Genomic DNA, 22848 nt, shown 5'->3' on the forward strand with positions numbered 1-22848 from the left:
TTCAACTTGGAAAGATTCCTAGGAAAAATAGAAGGCTCGATTTCAAAGGAACCGATAAGTATATGACTCCTCCTAATTGAATGCTATATGTATGATTCAAAGTAATAATATTCACGCACAAGTGAACAAAATAAAGATAGATCTAATGCAATTGCAAGATTTGAAAGAGATATGCAAAATATAATTTTTTAATTTTTTATGAAAATCACATCTGTTTATCAAATTTAAAGTGTAAACTAGATCTTGATCAAACTACCAAAATGAGAAGGATGCAATTGCATATAATGTAGATCTAAACACCAAATCAAAATTCCAAATGTTACGAGTTCAAGTTCACCAAATATGTACAAGGTGAAAAGGGGAGCAATGAATATATGTGTGGATAAAGAACTTCTTTTTCATGAATTGCACATCTAGGAAGGAAGATCACTCCAATAGGATCAAGAAGTGACTTAAGCCCATGATCAAACAATTACAAAAACCAAAACCAAAAGATATGACCTATGACTAGAAGCTCAAAATGGTAGGGATGTGTCGATAATAGCGATGTACTCTTGAGACATGATGAAACCGATGGTGTACTACTGAGACATGACGACATTGATGACCTAAATCTAGCAATTTCGTCTTAAATTTATACAGATCCTCCAATTGTTCTCCATCTTCCTAGATTTGATTCCATAGCTCTGTAACCTATTCTTGCAAATAAAAAAGTAGGGAAAAAGATTGTCTAAAGGGGTTTGCCTTGGCTAGACCCTTGTTTGGGAATCAACCTTAGAAATTAAATGAAATAGCATAAAGTCAAGTAAATATAAAGATAAATAATAGATCTGCCTTGCCCAAACCCTTGTGGATGAATATAGAAATCACTTACACTCGTAAAGGTGCTTGAAATTACTTGAAATCCAAAGAGCTAGCATTGGAATACGATGTAGAATCAAGTATATCCTAATAAATGCATATATTAATGATTTCCTTTCCTAAATCTTAAATGGAGATATGTTTGATATCCAATTGTAAACGAGAGAAGATGGATCTTCTTTATTGAGAATTCATCTACTTACCCCTCATGAGAGAGAAACTTGCATCAAATGGATAATATTGCCTTTTATTTGAAAGATCTTGAAGAAAGCTTAGAGATCTTGATCTTGGGTGGTTGCCTTCAAATCTTGAATCCAAATGCTTTTACTTGCTAAAATACTTGATTGGCAAAAATGTTTGCACTTGATAATAGATTATGGATGTCAAAATAAAGAGAGATAAGGGGTTTTTATACTAACTCCATCATTTCGAGATTCAAATTTGTTCCAAGCCAATCACAAAATAAAATCCTCTAAGAAAATCTCAGCATCGGGCCTTGGGTAAAATCTAGGCCCCAAAACCTAGGGGCAAGTTGCCATTGGTGAAATGTCTCATGAAAAATGGGCTCAAATTTAAACTAGAGCTTGGGGAGAATGAAAAGGATTAAGGAAAGAAAATACATGTTTCCAGGATCAAGCATAATAGACATTCATATCGCAAAACCACCAAAATGAGGTTTCATAAGTCCTAACGTGTATAATTATGAGAGCTACTTTTTTAGGATAGTACAAATCATAACCCTTATTAAACAATAAGCCCAACCCATATTGAACCCCCATAATATTACCCTAAACCTTATTGTAACTCAAATAATTCTCTTGCTACCCTAGTTGAACCCTAAATGTAACTAGATTGTAACCCTAACATTGATTAAACATTTAAACCCTAACCCTAGTCCTAAAATATAACCCTACTTTAAATTGAATAGTATTTCTAAACCTAATTAATCTCTCATTGTAATTAGACTCTAACCTTAATATTAACACTATTTCTAATTTTAATTCAAACCCAAACGCTAATTCTAATTCTAACGTTAAACATATTATAGCAATAGTCATTATCCTAATTCTAATTCTAATTCTAATATTAACAATAGTAACCTTGATTGTAATTGAATCCTACTTGTAAGAATAGCCCCAACCAAACCTTAAACCTACTTCAATGTTACCTCTAGTTTACTCTAACCGTAATAATAACTCTAACCGTAATAATAACTCTAACCGTAATAATAACTCTAACCTTGGCCCTAAACAAATTGTAACTTTCACTCCGATTGAAATAAAAAACTAACTTGATTTGAATTCTAACCATATTCTAACTCTATTTCTAAATCAAATGTTTTCATGTAACCTTAATATAATTCTAGTCCTAATTTAGTCTGAACTGAATTCTAGATCTAATATATTCCTAATTGAACACTAATCTTAAAATTAAGCATAATTTAACTTTATCTTTATCCTTAATTTAATTCTAATCATAACTTTGTCTCTAATTTAGTTTGCAACCCTCACCCTATTTCTTTACTTTAACTCTAATCATAATAATTAACCTATTTTATAACTGTATTTTATATACTCAACTTCAAAACTAACTCTAAATAAGCCGTCATCGTTATACTAATTGAATGTAATGTTAATCTTACTTTTGTCCTTCCCACACCCAGACCTACACCTCCCCAACTTGTATTTTGTAGGAAAAAAAGATTCAACAAAATGTATATTACACTTATTGTCCTTTCAAGTGTCAAAGCACAAATCAGAGTGTACAAACAAAACCGCGACACTAGTAACCAAATGTTTATCTAGAGTGTTTTTATACTATCACCAGTAATCGCCACAGGAACATAACCCACCCTTCACATGATGGAAACGATTTGCATCCCTCACAATGATTTCTCGTTTAACAATGTTAGAAATGAACTTAATTGCTGTATGGCAGTCACCACAGACACGAAGATTCTTTGTAATACGGATAGAAGTACCAGGGCTTGTGCTTATAAGCCCAAAAACAATGGCCAACCTCTCACTATGACTGTAAAGTAAGTGCTCCTTGGTCTCTTCTTCAATGTCATGAAGTGCAAAGTTTGTGTTAGGCACATACCCTGCTTCCTCCATCTTAGCAACCAAGGCCTGCAATGCTGCATAAATTTCTTGAGACCGAGGATGTGATGTATCAGCTACAAGGAAGCTATGAATCCTATTATCAATTTCAATTAAGCTGAATCCCGGATTCTTTTTCACTCCTTTATCTTTCATCACTGCCCGGAGCTTTGCTGCATCAGCAAATCTCCCAGCTCCAATATAGATGTTAGACAGTAATACATAATATCCAGCATTCCATGGATCTATATTAAAAAGACGTTCTGCCACTTTTTCCCCAATCTTAATGTTGCAATGAATTCTACAGGCACCAAGTAAGGCACCCCACACACTAGCATCGGGTTCGAATGGCATCTTTTGGATGAAGTCATATGCTTCATCTATCTGCCCTGCACGACCAACAAGATCAACCATGCATGCATAATGCCTCGCCACGGGTGCAATGCAATAGTCTTGTCTCATGCAAGCAAAGTATTCCCACCCTTCCTCCACTAGGCCTGCATGACTGCATGCAGACAAAACACAAACAAATGTGACATGATTAGGCTTCACTCCTACTTGTTGCATTTGAAGAAAAATGGCAACAGCATCTTTTCCATGCCCGTGCATTCCATACCCTGCAATCATTGCATTCCATGAAACCACATCTCTTTTGTTCATTTTGTCAAACAACAGTCGTGCCACTTCTAGACTGCCGCATTTTGCATACATGTCTATTAAGGAGGTTGCAACAAAGAGATCTGATTCAAGTTTGCATGCAATTATCCAATCATGGATCTTCTTCCCTTGCTCCAAAGCTGCAGAATGTGCACAAGCTGATAGTAGAGCTCCAAAGGTAGAAGTGTTTGGTTTTACATCAGCCAACTGCATTTCTTGAAAAAGTTCTAAAGCTTCATTGGCGAGTCCATTCTGAGAATAACCCGCAATCATTGCATTCCACGAAACCAATTCTCTTTTAGGCATTGTGTCAAAAATTAGGCGTGCAGTACATACACTCCCACTCTTAGCATACATCACTATGAGAGAATTTCTGATTGAAACATAAGATTCCAATCCACTTTTTATAATGCTAGAATGTACCCACTTGCCCCGCTGGAAATCTCCCAAGTCAGCACACGCTGCAAGCACACTCACCATGGTGAGTGAGTCCGGTTTAATATCTTCCAGCTGCATTTGTTGGAACAATGCCAACGCTTCCCCTGCATCTCCAACATGTTGATACCCCGCAATCATTCCATTCCAGGAGACAACATCTCGTACGGGCATTCTGTCAAACAATTCACGTGCAACCTGCAATTTCCCGCACTTAGAATACATAGCTACAAACGAATTCACCACCGAAACATCTGAATCAAATCCATTTCTCGCTACATACTCATGAATCAACTCACCTTTTTGCAGGTCTCCCAAGGCAGCAGATGCTGAGATAGCACTTGCAATAGTAATTGCATTGGGTTTCAAATTTGTACGCAACATTCGCTTGAAAAGACTAAGGGTTTCAGTTGCATTCTCACTCTGGGTGTATCCCACAATCATCACAGACCATAAGACGGCGTCTCTAGTATACGTTTTGTCAAACACTAGACGAGCGTCCTCCATACTCCCGCATTTGGCATACATATCTACAAGAGCAGCTCCGACGTAAACATTTGAGTCAAGACCAATTTCAACTATTCGTTTATGAATTCTCCTACCTTCATGTATAGCTGACAGGCCACCACATGCCTTAAGAACGAAGGGAAAAGTAAATCGGTCTGGCTGTAAGCCTGCCTGCTGCATCAAATTGTAAAGCATCAGGGTTTCCTCGCACTGGCCAAATGCAGCGTATCCTCTAATCATCACATTCCACAAGAAAGCATCTTGTTTAGACATTTTATCAAACACTTGTCGTGCGTTGTTCAGGCTACCTAGCATTGCATACATCCTCACAAGCTTGGTGCCCAAAAACATGTTCTGATCGAGGCCACAAATGAGCAAATGGGTATGGACTTGTTTCAATGTTTTGACATTGGTACATCCGATTAATTGAGAAGCGTAGAATTCGAAATACAGAGCTGCCAATGTATGGAGACAACCCATATTGCTGGACATCGATCCGCATTTAGGATTTTTACTAGTCAAGTTAAAAGCCCAGTTCACGAAAAAACCAGTATGAGTAATCTCTGCGCGCAGACAATAATTTAAAGAGTGCGAAAGAAATGCCAGTGGTCTTGAAGAAACCATTACACTTAGACAATTTGATTAATTTAATCCCAGCAAGCCAACCCATGGTCTAACCAGACGAGACGAGAAGATAAATGTGAAGGATCAGGTCTCCCTGCGAAGTATATTTTGTTCATGGACTTCTTAAAATGGGAATTTTAAAATCGAATAGCTTTCCAGGTTCAAAGTAGTTCATATTGTCAGCTTGATATTTTTTGCAAGTCTGAATGTCTTCGTGCGTCCTTGGGCTGTTTATGTTGTTGAGCGGTCATAATGCTTTAGCTAGTATTTGAACTGTTTGATTCATTACTATAAGGGCCCGATGGAATAGGAAAAGAAAAATTGGTATACGATTTTCATTTTCTGTTTGGTTGGTGGAATAGGAATGGAAAATTTTGGAATACAATTTTTGTATTCCCATTTTGCCTCTAAAATGAGCTTATACCCATTCCAAAAAATACCTGTTATTGGAATAGCCATTCCTATTCCCAATATTACATGCCTATTCTCCATTCCTATGCCCGTGGCCAAATAGTATTGAAATGTTTGGTTCATAACTATTTGGCCACGGGCATAGGAATGGAGAATAGGCATGTAATATTGGGAATAGGAATGGCTATTCCAATAACAGGTATTTTTTGGAATGGGTATAAGCTCATTTTAGAGGCAAAATGGGAATACAAAAATCGTATTCCAAAATTTTCCATTCCTATTGCATCAACCAAACAGAAAATAAAAATCGTATACCAATTTTTCTATTCCTATTCCATCAACCAAACAGGTCCTAATTGTTTGGGTTTTCCCTTTTGTAAACTCTCTTCTGGCGGGGAATGATCACACTGCTAAATAGTTATGTAGAAAATCAAACTATTTAAATTTCAAATTAAATCACACATAAGTGGTATTGTATTAGGAACCTAGGGATAAAATAGCTAGTAATTGAAATGTTTGGTTCATTACTATAATTTACAAACTTATAGTCTCTCTTGTAGTGGGAATGATCACACTCTTAAAAAGTTATGTAAAAAATCAAAACATTTAAATTCAAATTAGATCATATGGATAACATTGTCTTAGGAACCGAGGGATACTATATTTTGAGGTTGAAATTTGTAAAAATGGTTACTACATAGAATAAATATGGATAAATATGTTCGAAGTGATGAATTACAATTTAAGGCAAAAATTAAAAAGAAATAATAAATATTTTAATCTTATATTTATATATTCATATATATTGACATAAATTAAAAGAATAAACTATAAAATCATACACAAAATTATTAACTCTAATTTACAAACTATATACTATAAATAATTTAAATTTTTTTCTCTTTTCTTATGATATATGTATTTTAAAATACAATAAAGTAAAAGATAATTCATAGTTTCTTAAACAATTTTGTTATATAATAATAAAAATTTAATATTTATCATAGATAAAGCAATCTTCAGTACCCAAAATATATAACTGTCTATTGAAAACTTAACTACTTTGTTTCTCTACAAATTAATATCCAACTTGTGCGAATGGAAATGCTATTGCACTCAACCATGCATGCATCAAGCTACTACATTGCACGTAAACTATTTCCTCTTGCTATCATCGTAGCACCTCTCACAATTTTCACACCTATTTCACAAAACTTTACATGAACATATATATTATTAGTTTTCTAACAAATAATAAATTTATTGCTAGTTTCATGATAAGCAAGACACTATCAAATCATCCAACTCTATCATAAACATACTTCAATATGACTAATAATGTAAAGGAAATAATTTTTGTTCAAATAAACCTTAGCACCATCTTATCTTCATATTTACAAAACCAATTTCTATTGGTAGTGATGTTGAAATATGCATTTTGAGTCAATCAATCATATAGTACCACTAGGCTACAATAAAAACATCTTGAGCTTCCTTCTCAAATTCAAAAGTGAAATCTCATTTCTTCTTCTTTTTCTTCTTTTCTTTGACATCCTTTTAGAGAAATTCAAAATACCATTCTTTTCCTTTTCTTCTCTTTTTTATAATCCTTTTGAAAGTGTCCAATTTTGTCACATCTAGCATATTGTCTTGGATTTATCATATGATTACAATATCTCCTTATTCTTGGACATAGAATGACCATGCCACTTCTCATTCTTGTCTTGTTCTTTTGTCTTCCTTGAACACTTAAAGTCTCTTTAGCATTCAAAGAGACCTTCCTTCTCATTTTCTCAAAGATAAAAGAAATAATAGAATCCTCTATATACGAGGTGATCAAAGTGCTCCCAATGGCCATGACTAATCTATCCCACGAGTTTTGTAACAAACATAAAATAGTTTGGCACCTTTTTCCTTCATCCATCTTCACCCCAACTAAAGGTCAACTAAGTCACCAACATATCAAAAGTTTCTAGAATCTAGTAGATTTGCCCACCTTTAGTTTTCAAGTAGCATAGCTTCTTCCTCAAGAAAATCTTATTTACTAGAGATTTGATTTGATACATCTCACCCAACTACTCTCAAAACTTCTTGAAAAAGGTTTCTCCATATACATTTATCAAAATCAATTCTACAAGGCACAGTCTTATGGGAGCTTTAAATTTTATATCTATTACATAATATTTTGAAGCCTAAATTAAACCTATAGGCTTTTGGACGTAATAGTCCACCACATCCCATAGATCCCAATCAACCAACACAATTTCTATCTTTATCTTCCACATTTCACAATTTGTTCCATAAAACTTTCCTACCTTAATTCTCTCACACATGTTTGTTGTTCCTACAATTCTATAATATAGAACAAAAAAAAACTCTAGAGAAGTTTCCATTCACATCTTGATTAATTCAAACAAAATCATATATTCAACAAACATAGGCAAAATTAGTTCAAAGTTGAAATCACTTGAAAGGAAGCAAAAGTGTATGAAAATATTTCCTACTCTAATCTTGACAAGAATAATATACAACTTTTAAAACTATAATAAAGATTTGGAAAAGGTACTTACAAAAAATTAAAAACATAACATCATGATTTATATCATTTGACTAAGAAAAACTTAGACATTGTATTATCAAATTTTGAAACGCATAGCGTACTTGAAATATAAGTTCTTGTAGGAGTCTTCACCTTGACTAAATTCTAGAGAAAATTTGATAATATTCTAATAGAATAAAGTCTCGTAAACTAAACTCTCATTACTTTTTGAAAACGAGGTTCTATTTTAGAAACAAATAATTCAAAAGGCAAGGTAATTCTCATAAATATCATAATCATCTTGAGAACCAACTTGTCCATGTCTCCATAATATGCTTCTCATAGCCTCTTTACATCTGAAAAAAAACAAAAAAACAAAACCTCTTATTGACTCTTTACCAATTTATTATGCAAGACTGAGATATAAACAAAACAAAACAATTATGAGAACTTGTTATAGTTACTTGTTTCAGTCACTATTAAGCATTACATATATGAATGAATTCCAGCAAAATATATACCAATATTTGAGATCGCACTTTGTAAGCTATCATGAAAATGAGACACAAATTATTGGGATATTGCAGATTCTTCAACTTGAATAAAGCTCAAAATGCTCGGGAAGTAGGTTGCCTTAGGATTAGTGGTGGGCAGAAATAAGATAAAGGCAGAGCCCGGGCAAGTGGATCTCCCATTGCAACAGAAGTTTTCCATTCATTGTGATGGAACTCGCCTTCCATCATCAATATAATCCCTCCTTGAAAGTTCAAATAAAGTCTAGATTTCCCGAGAGAGTGGTTGTAGGATTGAACATTTACACACCTTGCAATGGCATTAGTTCTCTACAGAAAATGGGTTTCATACCAATTCTCTATGTAATCTGATGTGATGATCTGGACGGTGTTTTTAGGCCACGAACGCATTCCTGACTAACTCCAGTAAAATCTGGATAAATAAACAACCTATTTAAGATGATATGTTTAAAATAGAAAATCAGATGCGATAAATCCTCTCTTGCATAATACCCACTCAGTCAGACATGAGAGGACACACAAAGTTTTGAAAAGATTCTTATTTTATCCTCCATTATACAGGAAAATGAGGGCCATTATTCATCAAATCATCTGCTAACATTATGAATCTGTAACTGTTACAGGTAGAAACAATCTAATAGGCAAGGAATTGTGTATTTGGAATGATTTTCTTTGCTTCGTCTACTTTCACCAATAATCATTGCAAGAACAGAATCCATCCTTAAAATGATGGTAACGGTTTAAATCCCTCACAATTATTTCTCGCTTGACAATCTTTGAGATGAACCTAGTGGCATTGTGGCAATCCCCACACACGCGGAGGTTCTTAGTGATGCGAACAGGAGTTCCAGGATTTGTGCTTATAAGCCCAAAAGTTATTGCCAGCTTTTCACTGTGAGTACCAAGCATATGCTCCTTCGCCTCCTCCTCCACATCATGTAACACAAAATTTGTGCCAGGTACATATCCTGCCTCTGCCATCTGCCCAGACAAGGCCTCCAACATTGAATAGATTTCCTCCGATTGGGGATGTGATCTGTCTCCTACAAGAAATGCATGTACCTTGTTGTTTACCTCAATGAAGCTGCATCCTGGTGTCTTTTTCAAACCCCTATCTCTCATCAATGATCTTATGTTTGCCACATCATGCCACCTGCCTTCAGCAGAATAGATGTTAGATAGCAGTACATAATATGCAGTATGCCCGGGGTCTATCTCTATAAGATGTCGTGCTGCAACTTCTCCCAGCTCTATATTGCGGTAAATTCTACAGGCACTAAGTAGAGCTCCCCAAACACCAACATGAGGCTCTAATGGCATCTTATTTATAAAGTCAAGTGCTTCATCAAGAAACCCTGCACGGCCAAGAAGGTCGACCATGCAGGAATAATGCTCTCCCCTGGGCTTGATATAATAATCTTGACTCATAGAACTGAAATACTGCCATCCCTCATCCAGCATGCCTGCATGACTACAAGAAGAGAGAACAGAAATGAAGGTGACATCATTTGGCTTCATACCTGTTTGTTGCATTTGAGAAAAAAGTGCAAGGGCTTCCCTACCATGTCCATGCATTCCGTAACCTGAAATCATTGCACTCCATGCTACAACATCTCTTTTGGGCATTTTGTCAAATACTTGCCTTGCAAACCCTAAACTTCCACATTTGGCATACATATCTATCAGCGCGGTTGCCACAGAGACACATCTCCCAAACCCTCTTCTAATAACATAATCATGGATCCATTTGCCTTGTTGCAAAGCTCCTAAATGAGAACAAGCTGGAAGGACGCTCAACATGGTAGCTACGTCAGGTTTGATATGCTGAGCTTGTAGCATTTGATTGAATATTCTCAAGGCTTCCTTTGCAAGCCCATTCTGAGCATACCCAGCAATCATTGCATTCCATGAGATCTCATTTCTTTCAGGCATGATTTCGAACAATTGATGTGCAATATCTAAACTCCCACACTTTGCATACATCGCCACAAGGGAATTCCCCACAGAAAGATCCAACTCGAATCCATTTCCAATTGCATAAGCATGAAGCCGTTTACCTTCTTCTAGAATACCTAATTGGGCACATGCCGAGATTGCACTCGCCATTGTTAGCGAATCGGGATGCACACCTTCCAATTGCATCTGATGAAACATCTGCAACCCCTCATTCGCACAGCCATTCTGAACATAGCCAACAATCAATGAAGTCCATAACACTACATCTCGTGTCGGCATATTTTCAAACACTTGGCGTGCATCCTCTACACTCTGGCATTTCACATACATATCTATGAGCGCAGCACCCACAAACAAATTCAATTCAAATCCACTTTCGAGAACGTGATAATGAATTTCCTTGCCGTCTTGCAGAGATCGAATTTCTCCACAGGCTTTCAACACAGCAGGAAAGGTGAAATTGTCTGGCTGTACTTTAGTCTCTCCCATCCGGTAATACAGTGAAATGATTTCTCTAGGCCTACCAATCCTTGATAAACCTATAAGCATAGCATTGTATAGAAAAACATCAGGTTTATACGATTTCTGAAAAATTAGGCGCGCGCTCTCCAGGCAGCCGAACATGGCATATTTGCTTACGAATTTAGTTTCCAAAAAGACATTGCGATGGGATCCTGTAACGAGAGCGAGGGCGTGAAGTTGCTTCACTGTGTTTATGTTGGTACTCGAATTCAAGAAAGACAAATAGTGCATGGAACCCACTGTAACCGTGAGATTGCATTCATGTATTCCACCGCCACTTAAACTTGTTTGTCTATGTATGTGACGCATGTAGCAAAAGAAGCCCTCTCTGTCTCTTAACTTGAGTAGACAGTGCTCTAAAAAATTTACAGACATACATTTTGGAAGGAAAGAGGCATCATACATTTATAGAAAGAGCCATAAATGATTCACAATACTGGAGTACTTCGTGTATAGGACTCAGGAGCTCACGAGCATTCACATCACTGAGGAAAAAAGGTTTTTACAGATCCGAGGAAAAAGCCATGGAATCAACTCAAAAGAAGAATCTGTCGGAAGATTTGCTGTGCCATTTGAGCTGTCAATACTCCCGCATGCAGTGAAGTCCCAATATCCATGGCCTTGTTGTAACCAGTTGATTCATCCTATTCATGTTCCAACTGATGAAAACCGAAGATTTTGCAGGCCTTTACAAGGAGCAGCAGATAATTCAGAGCAAATTGGGAACCCGAAAATAAAAGAGGCGACAAAACTCTGCAACGATATTGAACACTTGGCCTTGTCCTGTGACATATCTATTTTCTAGCATATTTGACTCTTTTGACTTGGTGGTGGATTTTGTCTATAGGGGAAACCAGCCGGTTGCCCCCCAATGCCGTCAACTCTCCAATTACCACCCAAAAACTTTTGGTTCTTACATACAAATATGTCAAAACAAAATCATCACGAATACTAATAGCCGTTCGTATATGTTCATTTTTTAGTTTTCTTGGTTGTTGATTGGTCCATTTATGCAGAAAGTACTATTTTTTGGGTGAGTGGCTATTGGGCGAACATTTTAAAATGACACTTTTAGATCACCTCTCACTCTTCAAGTTCTACAGAGAGCTCTCTAAATGTGGGAAAGTCCAAAGATTAGTTTTAAACTCTTCACCCACCTACAAAACTTCACCAAAAAAATTGACAAATTTTGACATATGGATTAGAAACTGTAGGTTACCTTGGGCAGCTACTAGATCATTTCCCCTAGTTGATTTTAATTTTGGATGATTATATGGTATTAGTTAGACAATTTTATTAATATATTTTAATTTATCATAAAATCTATGATAGATGATTATGGGTAAATGATTATGTGCAATCTAATCTTATGTTCCATGATGTTCATGTTATTTATTAACGATGTCAATCATTTATAAATTGTTTATTTAATATATGAAATTGAATTGAATTATGAGTTATTGTTTGAGTATGATTTATTAGATAGTGACCTACTAATATGTCTTCGAGTGTGTTTGAGTGGTTGTAAGAAGAAGGTGAGAGTGTGGTCGAGGTCGAGGAGGCTAGCTCCTTGGAAGGACAAGTGTGGATTGTCTGTTAGTGCACACACCACATAGCCGCTATTACATGCTAGATTATGGACTTCTATCTCTACCCTTACCTCGAGTCTTGTCTCTCTTCTCTCAAGAATTTAATATCTATTAAAAAAAGCGTTAAAATTATGTTTTAAAGAATGTAAACTCTTCTGATGATTTAGGAAGTATTTTCGAAACAAAATACATTTAGTTAGAAAATGTTTATCATTTTCAAATTTATAAGTGTGGTCAATCAATATATATATATATATATATATATATATATATATATATATATATATATATATATATAAAATTTCTAAAGTTCTTTTAATTTGCCTTTTTCAAAATATAACATGTTATAATTATAAGTTGAAATTGAATTTAATATATATTTTAATATAAAATTCATTGAATTTTTTTCTTCTAAATCAACAAATTTGTTAAACTAATTTAAAAGTTACTTTTCCTAACTTATTGCCATCTACCAATTAAATTGGAAATAATTTAATTCAAAACTAGAATATGAGGGAAACCTTACATCCTTCACACGAGTTATCTAAACTAAATTTGGGATACTTTAGTTTCTCCCATTTAGTAATATAGTGAAATGATTTCTCTAGGTTTTTCAATCCTTGATAAACCTATAAGCATAACATTGTATAGAAAATATTAGTTTCATACGATCTTTGAAAAACCAGGCACACTCTCTCCAAGCAGCCGAACATGGCATGTTTGCTTACGAATTTATGTAAAGACTGCCATTAAGTAGTTTGCTATTCATCTCCTTCTATAATTTTGATATGATGATATCCACTTTTCAAATCAAATTTGGTAAAGTATCTATCTCCATTGAAACAATCCATGATGTCATCAATCCTAGGCAAAGGAAACTGATATTTCACAGTGATCTTGTTTATAGCTCTGGAATCAATGCACATTCTCCATTCTCTATTCTTCTTAGTTGCCAATACAACATGTACCATACAAGGACTCACAATTGTTGGCAATTTAGCTAAGGTGGACATTAGATGTTGTCATTTATGGAAACATATCTTCTATATGAAGAGGGCGATTTATGGAGAATCAATTATGGCATTTGTACTTAGAAAATTGTCTAAGTATCATATAGTTTATTTGGCAGAATAGCTAGAGTTTTGATTGGCGAGCTTGACAAGTGTATTATGGACACATGCAAAGTTAGGTATGGATACTTGACTCATGATGATGATGTATGTGAGTGCACATGGATAGATTACCAGTTACAATAGTGTACATGCATAACATGATATAACAAAGAAATGGGTATTTTGGGTTAACAAATTATTTTGTTTATGAAATAATTACTTAACTAATTAAAGATGACATCCTAGATGTTAATCCTAAGTTAGTGAAAGTTAATTTTATATTTTGTAAAGTGTATCAAGACATGAAGGCCGACTGAGAATTTATAATTATAAATTAGCAAGGAATATAGTAAAGATTGTGAATGCAAAGTTTTTTGAAGTATGTTTGTATTATGTGATATACAAAATTTGATGTATGATTAGATGAATGTGAATTTTGTGAGCAGCAAAGCCAGTATCAAATATTGAAGATATCAGTAGAAGTGTAAAGAGGTTTTTTGTATCTATCTCTTTATATTAAAGGAATTGCATTGTATATTGCATGTTTGGGTAATGGGCTCATCTTGCATACATTTTGTATTTGTATATTACAACTCCTAATAGGTTTGAAGCTTCTTACAAGGCCTAAGTCCTCTAACAAGGACTGAGACACTACACGAATGTAATAGACTCCTAACATAGTCAATATCTTTCACAAGATACTTTTTATTAGTGGATCATTTTGTGGGTACCATCCCCAACAAGGTTTTCCCTTGGCTAGGGTTTCACTAGTTAAAAAAATATGGTGTTATGAGTTCTCCTATTGCATGTTTATGTTTACTGTTCAACATAGTTAGTTTTCTTTCATATGTAAGTTATAATATTGTTAATAATATCTAGATTTGTGCTAAAGTTTGTAAAATACTTATTCACCCCCACCACCTCTTAGTATTTCCTATTTCTAACAATTGATATCAGAGCACAGTTACTTGGAAGAGGCCTAACAACTTGAGTAAGATCCCTATGGATATGAAATAGTTACAAAAGAACCTAGAAGAAGCTCTTGAGAAGATTGACATTCTTACTAAAGAAAGAAAAATTTTCAAAGAATGATATGAAGAGGAAAAGGACTACATTGGAAAGCTAAACGACAAAATTGATTATCTCAAATCCAAGAAAGAGCCTAAAGATGAAATCAAGGATAGTGATGAAGTTTCTAGAGTAAAGAAAGAAAATGAGATCTTGAAGCATGAACTAAAGATTATTGATCTAAAATTGAACCTAGAGAAAGATGAAAGCAGAGTTGAATCAAATCTTAGATATGAAAATGAAAGGTTGAGATCTAACCTTACAAAAGTTACATCTGAACTTGAATATACTAAGTTGCAGTATACATAACTTGAGAAGTACAATATTATTGTGAAAGGATAGTTAACTTAGACTAAGAAACAACTTGACAAGCTATATTCTAGTAGTGAAAAGATTGATGAATAGATATATTTTTAGAGACCTTCTTATGATAAGGCTGGTCTTAGATATTTCATTAGAGAAAAGTCAGCTAAGAAATATGAAGCTAGAAAGGAACCTAATCCTAAAATTCATCAACCTATGCAAGAAAAAGAGCATCTGAACAAGATTGAGTAAAATCAATTTGTTGATACGTCTAAGGAGATTGAACAAGTTAGTCAACCTAAACAAGTTGACGAAACTAAGAAATTTGAGCAAATTGAATCACCTAAAGAAGTAAGCTATGAATTCAAAGGTAGATGTTATGCAAGTAATGAAGATGGTCATATGAAAAGGAACTGCACAGGTAAGTCATTCAAACAAGTTACCAATTTTTATTGTTATAATTGTCATGGTTTTGGTCATAGAGAAGTTAATTGTAAGAAACCTAAATTTCATAATAGTAATAGAAATAGTAGAATGTTGAGAGGTACTAACCCTACTGGAATAAGATCTAAAGAAAGAAACAATTGATCAAGGAATAACATTGTATGTTACAAGTGTAACATCTTTGGACATATTGCTACAAATTGTAGAGCACCTATAAATTAGCAAGGACCTTGATTTGGAAATAATGCACCAATATGCTAGTTGTGCAACAACTTTGGTCATATAGTGAGATTTTGTAGAATGGATATGAGGCGCGATAGAAAGAATCCAGACTTTAGAAGGAGTATAAGTAGAAATGCCAAAAGAACTGATAGCAACAGTGACAGTAAAAAAGACAACATAAAGGAACATGTAGAAGAATTTAAAGAAGTATTCATCAAAGCTAAAGATCCATCCAGTTCACATGTAGTGTTAGAAGAACAATAAAATGAAGCATTTAGATGCAAATTGAAGTCAACAATTGTATTTGACTTATCCTATTTGAATTAATTATTTTTCAAAAGAGATCGAGTATCAAAAAGGTAGAATTAAGTGTTGATATTGTGGTGACTGATCATGTAGTGGGTGTTGATGTTGACATTGTAAAACCCTAAAATGGTCATTTTAGAGGTTGCTCTAAAACATTGTTATAAGTGGCTGAGATGCATAATGCATTAAAAATGTTGGCATACATTTTTGCTGGATAATAGAAAGGCTGAAGGCTGTGTGGGTGGATGTAGCCCAAGTTTTGGGGTGAACCACATTAAATCTATGTGTTATTTGTGTTCACTCTATATGCTTCTTTCCGTTTTGTATATAACTGTTTATTCTTATATTGTTTTGGATCTATCAAACCCTAACATAAAAAGAGCGAGTTAAGGTTTGTACATTTAGTATGAGGTATAACATGATGTGTTGAAGTCATGGTTAAGTGCACAGATGATTCAACAATCGTATGTGAGTTCATGAAAGAAATTGAGTTTCTTGGTAATCATTTTTGTTCATTGCATACTTGCACAATTAATACAATGATGATTTTAAAGTAATTTAAGGATCAAAATCAAGTTATTGAGTACCATTTAATCATGCAAGAGTTAAAGAAGAGCTTTGAAGCATGTTTGAGGCAAACTGGAAGGAGTTTTCAAGTGTAAGAAGAAGGAAGCCCTAGTTACACATAAATAAGGTATTTATCATTTGCGAAGTTGTAATTTGAAGCATTAATTAGCATAATGGAAAATCCTACAGTTTGTGATGTAAGTGTACTTGTTTAAGAAGCACCCTTATGTATCTTTGGAGGATGATCCCTTAGGAGCCTTTTCACAAATTCCATGCAATTTTTTACACATTGAAGACATTAGAGCCTACATACATTGAAAATTTGAGAGTATTGGAGATAGTGATATACATAAGAACGTAGAGCTAATTTGCAATAGTGATTTGTCTCTAAAACAAGGGCTTGAACATATGAGTGGTTTGAACATTATCAAATATATGTTTTATATGAATTTTGATAACCATGAGTGGAGTAGAATCATCTTGAGAAGAAATCATGAAGGTATGTTTTGGGTAGAAGATATCCCTATCAAGATTGATAATGAAATGATTCACAAACTTACTGGTCTCAGCAATGAAGGTTTTAATCTTGTCGATGAGAAGAATGTGAAGAAATTGGTTGAGACAAACTTGAATTTTTTTTTTTTGATGGTAGGAATATGAGACTTTACTTAATAATTGAAACTGATGTGAGGGTTATTAATAAGATCATTGGTTATAAGATGAACTATAGTTCTAGATTAAACTCTGCGCCTGCTAGATTTATCCATGCAACTTATCTAATGGCAGTATAGAGAGAGAAACTTAACATGTGTGAGATTGTAAGACAATAGGTGTTAGACAACTTTGAGGGATTGAAGAAGACAAAGAATGCTACATTTAGATTTGAGTCTCTACTGACACACTTATTCTTTCAAGTAATTAGAAGTTTCCTTGGAATGCATGACAATTAATGGGATAGTGACAAGTGCACACTGAGTATGATAAAACATTATTATAGAAAGAAATATGAAGATAGAATGATTGATTTCATATTGAGGTTGATGAAGAGGTTTTAGTTAACTATGAAACAAAGATTCAAAATTCCACCAGCCTTAGTTGAGAAGTATAGGAATGATATTTTCTTCATAGTGGAGATAAATGTTACTTGAATGGAAGTAGCTGAACCCATAGTCAAATTTATTGACCCTATGGGATATGAGATGACTAAAGAGCTAGTTGAAGGGTATGAAAAGATCATTATGGAATCTGATAGAGATAAAGAGTGTCCTAGATGGGGTACCTATGAAGAAAAAGTCAAGGAAGTTCATAGTGAACTTCACATCAAAGATATCAAGAAGAAAGTTAAAAAGAAAATAGATGCAATCCTAAAGGAATCAAGTATGACAAGGCAAGAGTATAAGGAAGCAATGCAAATCACCATGGAAATGATAGCAAGTGGACAAACATAGGTATTAATGGAAAAACCCCTAGCAGTTGAAGTTGGAATGTCACAAGGTGTTAGAGTTGAAGAATCATTAGATAGTGCACCTTATGCATCAGTATCTCAAGTACAACCCATTATAATACCACATATACAAAAGAGCATAGATAAAGAGGAAATTAGTATTACAAAGGTACAGATAGTTACCCCACCCAACACTAGGAGGTCTGCAAGGTTAACCAAGGTCAAACAAGATCAAGTTGAATAACCTTCCAAGAAGAGAACCAAGAAAATGTCAAGTAGATTGGGAAAGAGAAGGAAAACCTTACAAATAGTTGAACTAGATGAGTCTAAAGATGAGGAAGTAGAGGAAAAACTAGTAGAGAAAGTAGAGACAGAGGTTAAGAAATCTTCTGACAATAAGCCTTAGAATCCAAAGGTTGAAAATTTGAGTGTTTAAATTATTGATAACAACAATTTTGTATAATTAAAAAAATTCTATGATTTTCATATTAATATGGATAGACTACAATTAGAGAATGCAGTAGTGATGCAGGAGCATCCAGTGGTGTAAGGGCAATCCTGTATCACCCAAAAATATGCTTAGAGATAGTTTCTATTTAATGTGTTTTCATTTCTAGATACCCATTTGGGTCAAATAAAGGTTCCAACTCTCACAGTTCCACTATTAGTTTTTTGGGTTAGAGTTTTAGGTTTTAAGCACCTTGGGATACGTGTAAATGTAGAAAATGAGTTATTTTGTAATTGAGCCAAAATTATGATGAGTTAGAGGGTGTAAGTTGGAGGGATGATTATATTTGTAATTTAAAGCCGTCCAAAAAAAGAATCAGGTCAACGAGCTTTTTGGTTAGAAAGTTATTGCAATTTTAATTTTCTTGGAGACCTCCTAAGAGTGCTTCAAAGTCAGATTTGGGGTGCTAAATGGCCTCGTACAGGGCTGAAAATTGGGGGACAAGTGAAGCTAGTCATAAGGTTGTAGAACACTTTGAGAGCTTTCTGGAAATGTAAACAGTTTGTCAATCAGAGTTATAGTTCAAAAGTTATGCCTCTCGAAAGTTGAACTCCCGTTTCTAGATTCTTCTAATTTTACACCAACTTCTAATGCGACTTATTGAACCTTCTGTTTTGGTAGTGGATGCCAACTGGCATATTCTAGAATGTATTCCTAACCCCAAACCATTTGGGGTTTATTTAAGAACATTTCTAGCATTGTAAAGGCAGTTCTCAGTGGTGTAGAGAGAAGGTACTGTGTGGAGGATTTCTTTCTCTAGAATCATACTATTGTAAGCCCATAGGACATTTTATTTGATAATAAGATTTCCCTTTTCCTGTGTGTTCATTTTGGTCTTTGATTGTGTCTCCATCAAGTAGTTACACATATGATATTGGAAAATAAGAGATTTGACGATATACAAAAATATATACCAAAGGATTTGTATAATAGGTTGATAAATAGAAAAAGAAGGGTAGAAGATGAAGATAAAGGGATTAGAGAAAAACCATATCATAAAACTTTGTGAAGTAAATAGTGATGAGGATATGGAGAGGATAATGAAGGGTATTGAACCCTTACTGAGAAATAAGAGGAGAGACATTCTTTTGATGGGCAAAAACTATGAGGAAGTGAACAAGCTATTGTTAAATTTATGACTTCTACACCCAACTTTGTCTAGATAAGTAAGGATTTATGGGAAGCAATCCCTATTACAGAAGAAAAGACACCACCAGCTGAGTCCATAGTAGCAACAAAGAAGCTTGCAGAGACTACACTAGTTGTTATTGTAATGCCCCACCTAGAGATCCTTGGAACAAGGGTAAATATAAGCCAAGATAAATTTTTAAAAAAAAAGTATGGATGCACATGACATACAACATACAAGGATTAGAAAGATCACAACAGAAGACTAAACAAACATCCAAATGCCACTGCTAACCAAAAATGACAAACTACGAAAGAATGCAAATGATTTTGAATCTGAAAAATTTCAAATTCAAAATCCAAAACCAAGGGATTCAAGAACATTGTAAAGGGTAGTCAAAACACCTCTCGAAAACTTTTGGTTTTCCTAAGACCTAGGTGACACTTTCATGCAACACTATGCAATACTTTCTAGTATCGTACGATATTCCTTCAAAGGGCATACAATACTTTTAGGGTATGGGTGACACCTCCACTAAGGTCGTGTGATACTTCATAACTATTGTATGATAGTTTCTCAAAAGACGTGCAATACTTTCAAGTATCGTGTGATAGTTTTCCTATGGGTGTGTGATAATTTCCAATATCACATGATTCTTCTTCTTTGGACATGCAATACTTTATAAGTATCACCCAATGCTGACACATTGTCACCTAGGAAAAGAAAGAAACAATCCAAGGACAAACATAAAAGCATAAAGAGAGTTAAAATCTCCACACCAGGGATTACTAGATCCACAAGTCAAGGCTTAGGCACTCAAACAAAAAAGTAGACAGATGGAAGCACATCTAACCATGTAACATAGTAGTGAAGGAAAAGTACTAAAGGTAACATCACAATGAACAGACATAACAAAACTCATGCGCGGTTCCTCCCAACCATAATAACATCATGAGAACTTGAAGGTCCTAGCCATCCCCCACACATAACATCCCAAACTACCAACTTGATAGTTAGAGCTATCTTATGAGGATGTCACTACTAAAATGTAATACGTCATAAGAATAGGAAATCTGACATACTAACAAGTAAAGCAATAGATATTCTAACTAATCAAATCACATCATCTAATCATATGCTAAACATCATAATAAGGGAATGCATCAAATAAACTAACATCATCTAAACATGATATCCAAGAATTCCAATGAAAGCATAAATCACAAGGAAAGCATACTCTAGAACCTAAAGTACCAAGTGAAAACATCCAACAACAGTCACACTGGAAAAATAGACCATCTCTATACACTAATCCCCAACAGTGGTATAGGTAGCTATGCCTCCCAACCATGTGAAAATTGTAGGTCCACTCCCATCGTGGTGATGGAGATAATGATCCAACCAAAAATACACAAAAAAAAGTCCATGGCTAACACTCACGCCAGATAGTAAAAATGAATGAAACCAAGAGCATGAGATAATGTAAGTACAATAGGTCCTGGTTAGACACTTTATGGGTAACTATGTAGGGGCTATAGTGTAGAGTAATGTACTTGGTACTCCCAAGATAAAGAAAATGTGGAAACAATCTCAAGGGACTCCTTTTGAGGTGATCACACTAATGTAGACACTTTCTCAAGGAACTCCCTTGAAGGTCAACACACAGTATCATTAGAATCAAACCAAAGGATAACACCTATTTATTATTTTAGTTTTATTACCTGGTGATCTAATTAGTTATCACATTTTATAAACTCCTTCACACCAACCCTCTAGGAAATTGTCACCAAGGCTACGAGAGAAGCCTCTCCACTGCCTACCCTATACACCCATGCTCATCACATGATGAGTGCCCGTAGGCATGCATATTCCCAACCCAACCCCAATGAACATAACTTTTAAGAAACACATCTGAGAGATTGTCCCTTGCAAGTCACCAAAAAATGCACACGCATGCATGCTCGTGTGTGGAACACCACCATCACAAAGATCATAACATGAGGGTTGGATGAGAACACAAGAAAAATATCTCTTAGCCAAAAATAATTTGGGAGGACAGATGCGGCATGCATCCCAATGCAACATTAAAATACAACAATGATCTAACTGGCATTCCAATGGATGATCCAGGTCCATGACCATCATCATGCCAATAAAATTTGAGAAAATTGGGTGACACACAAAACAAGGAAAAAACCCCAAAATTGGAAAACTTTGAGAATAAAACTCATTTGGTCTTAGGGCACAAAAGCCATCAAAATTCAATAAAATTTGGGTTTGAACATCATATGAAAAAATGACCTGCATAATGATGCAAATCCCTAAACCCTCATCCCAAAAATAGGGAAAACATTCATACTTGACCAATCAGGCTGAACTAGCAAATAGAAATGGAGGGGAACACTAATTCTTAGCCTCCTAACAAACAACTACTAGAAACATAAGTAGAAATTGAACTGGAAAATGAAAATGAGAGAGCCCTACTTGACAGCAAAAGGGGTTGAAATAGGAATCAACATAGTAAAATAAATAACATGCAGAAGCTACTAGAAATCACGACACAACAAGGTCTCCCCAAGCTGGATCCAACAAGACTGACCTTGTGAAGGTCCCACACCCGTAGCTCTCACAATGAATAGAAATGTAATCCTCTAGGAAAAGATTTTGAAAAAAGCTCTCAAATTCTCAATTTCCAAAAGTGAGAAGTGAGGAATTAATTTTCTTTTTCAATGCTTATTCACTTTTTGAGTGAATAATTGATTAGGGTAAATAACCAGCCCACCTAGTTAAAACCTGAATTGATCCAAATAAAAATAGGCTATTCCACATAATTGGAATTCATCTATGGAAAAGTTGTCAAAAATTAAAAATCAATTAAATAAAGCCCATAAACCTTAAAACCTATAAGAATTTGCCTTAGGGAAAAATTCACCTAGGAACTAAAAACTCAAACACAAACACAACTGTAGACTAGAAAGAGAGAGTATGATCAGAATGATGATATATTCATTC

General features: G+C 34.7%; 1 protein-coding gene and 1 pseudogene across 3 annotated transcripts; both read right to left on the minus strand.

Moving 5' to 3' along the window:
• Positions 1 to 2564: 2564 nt before the first annotated feature.
• Positions 2565 to 5418, minus strand: LOC149571541 (putative pentatricopeptide repeat-containing protein At3g23330). 2 transcript variants are annotated; one of them, XM_089813055.1, is made up of 2 exons: positions 4352 to 5387; positions 2565 to 4250 (listed from the first exon to the last, which is right to left on the minus strand). In XM_089813055.1, exons 1-2 carry the CDS (start codon positions 4409 to 4411, stop codon positions 2682 to 2684), a joined length of 1629 nt encoding a protein of 542 aa, XP_089669181.1. In that variant the 5' UTR covers positions 4412 to 5387; the 3' UTR covers positions 2565 to 2681. The 2 variants fall into 2 exon arrangements, with proteins under 2 accessions (XP_089669181.1, XP_089669180.1); XM_089813054.1 differs by having other exon boundaries at positions 2565 to 5418.
• A 3667-nt stretch (positions 5419 to 9085) lies between these two features.
• On the minus strand, positions 9086 to 11921 carry LOC149571542 (pentatricopeptide repeat-containing protein At3g12770 pseudogene; annotated as a pseudogene). Its single transcript, XR_016359830.1, has one exon. The product of XR_016359830.1 is annotated as a pentatricopeptide repeat-containing protein At3g12770 pseudogene (transcript).
• Between the last annotated feature and the right edge of the window lie 10927 nt (positions 11922 to 22848).

This window comes from Cupressus sempervirens, chromosome 2, assembly GCF_028749045.1.
Source record: "Cupressus sempervirens isolate cs-2001-9-10 chromosome 2, ASM2874904v1, whole genome shotgun sequence".
In the NCBI taxonomy this organism is placed as follows: domain Eukaryota; kingdom Viridiplantae; phylum Streptophyta; class Pinopsida; order Cupressales; family Cupressaceae; genus Cupressus; species Cupressus sempervirens.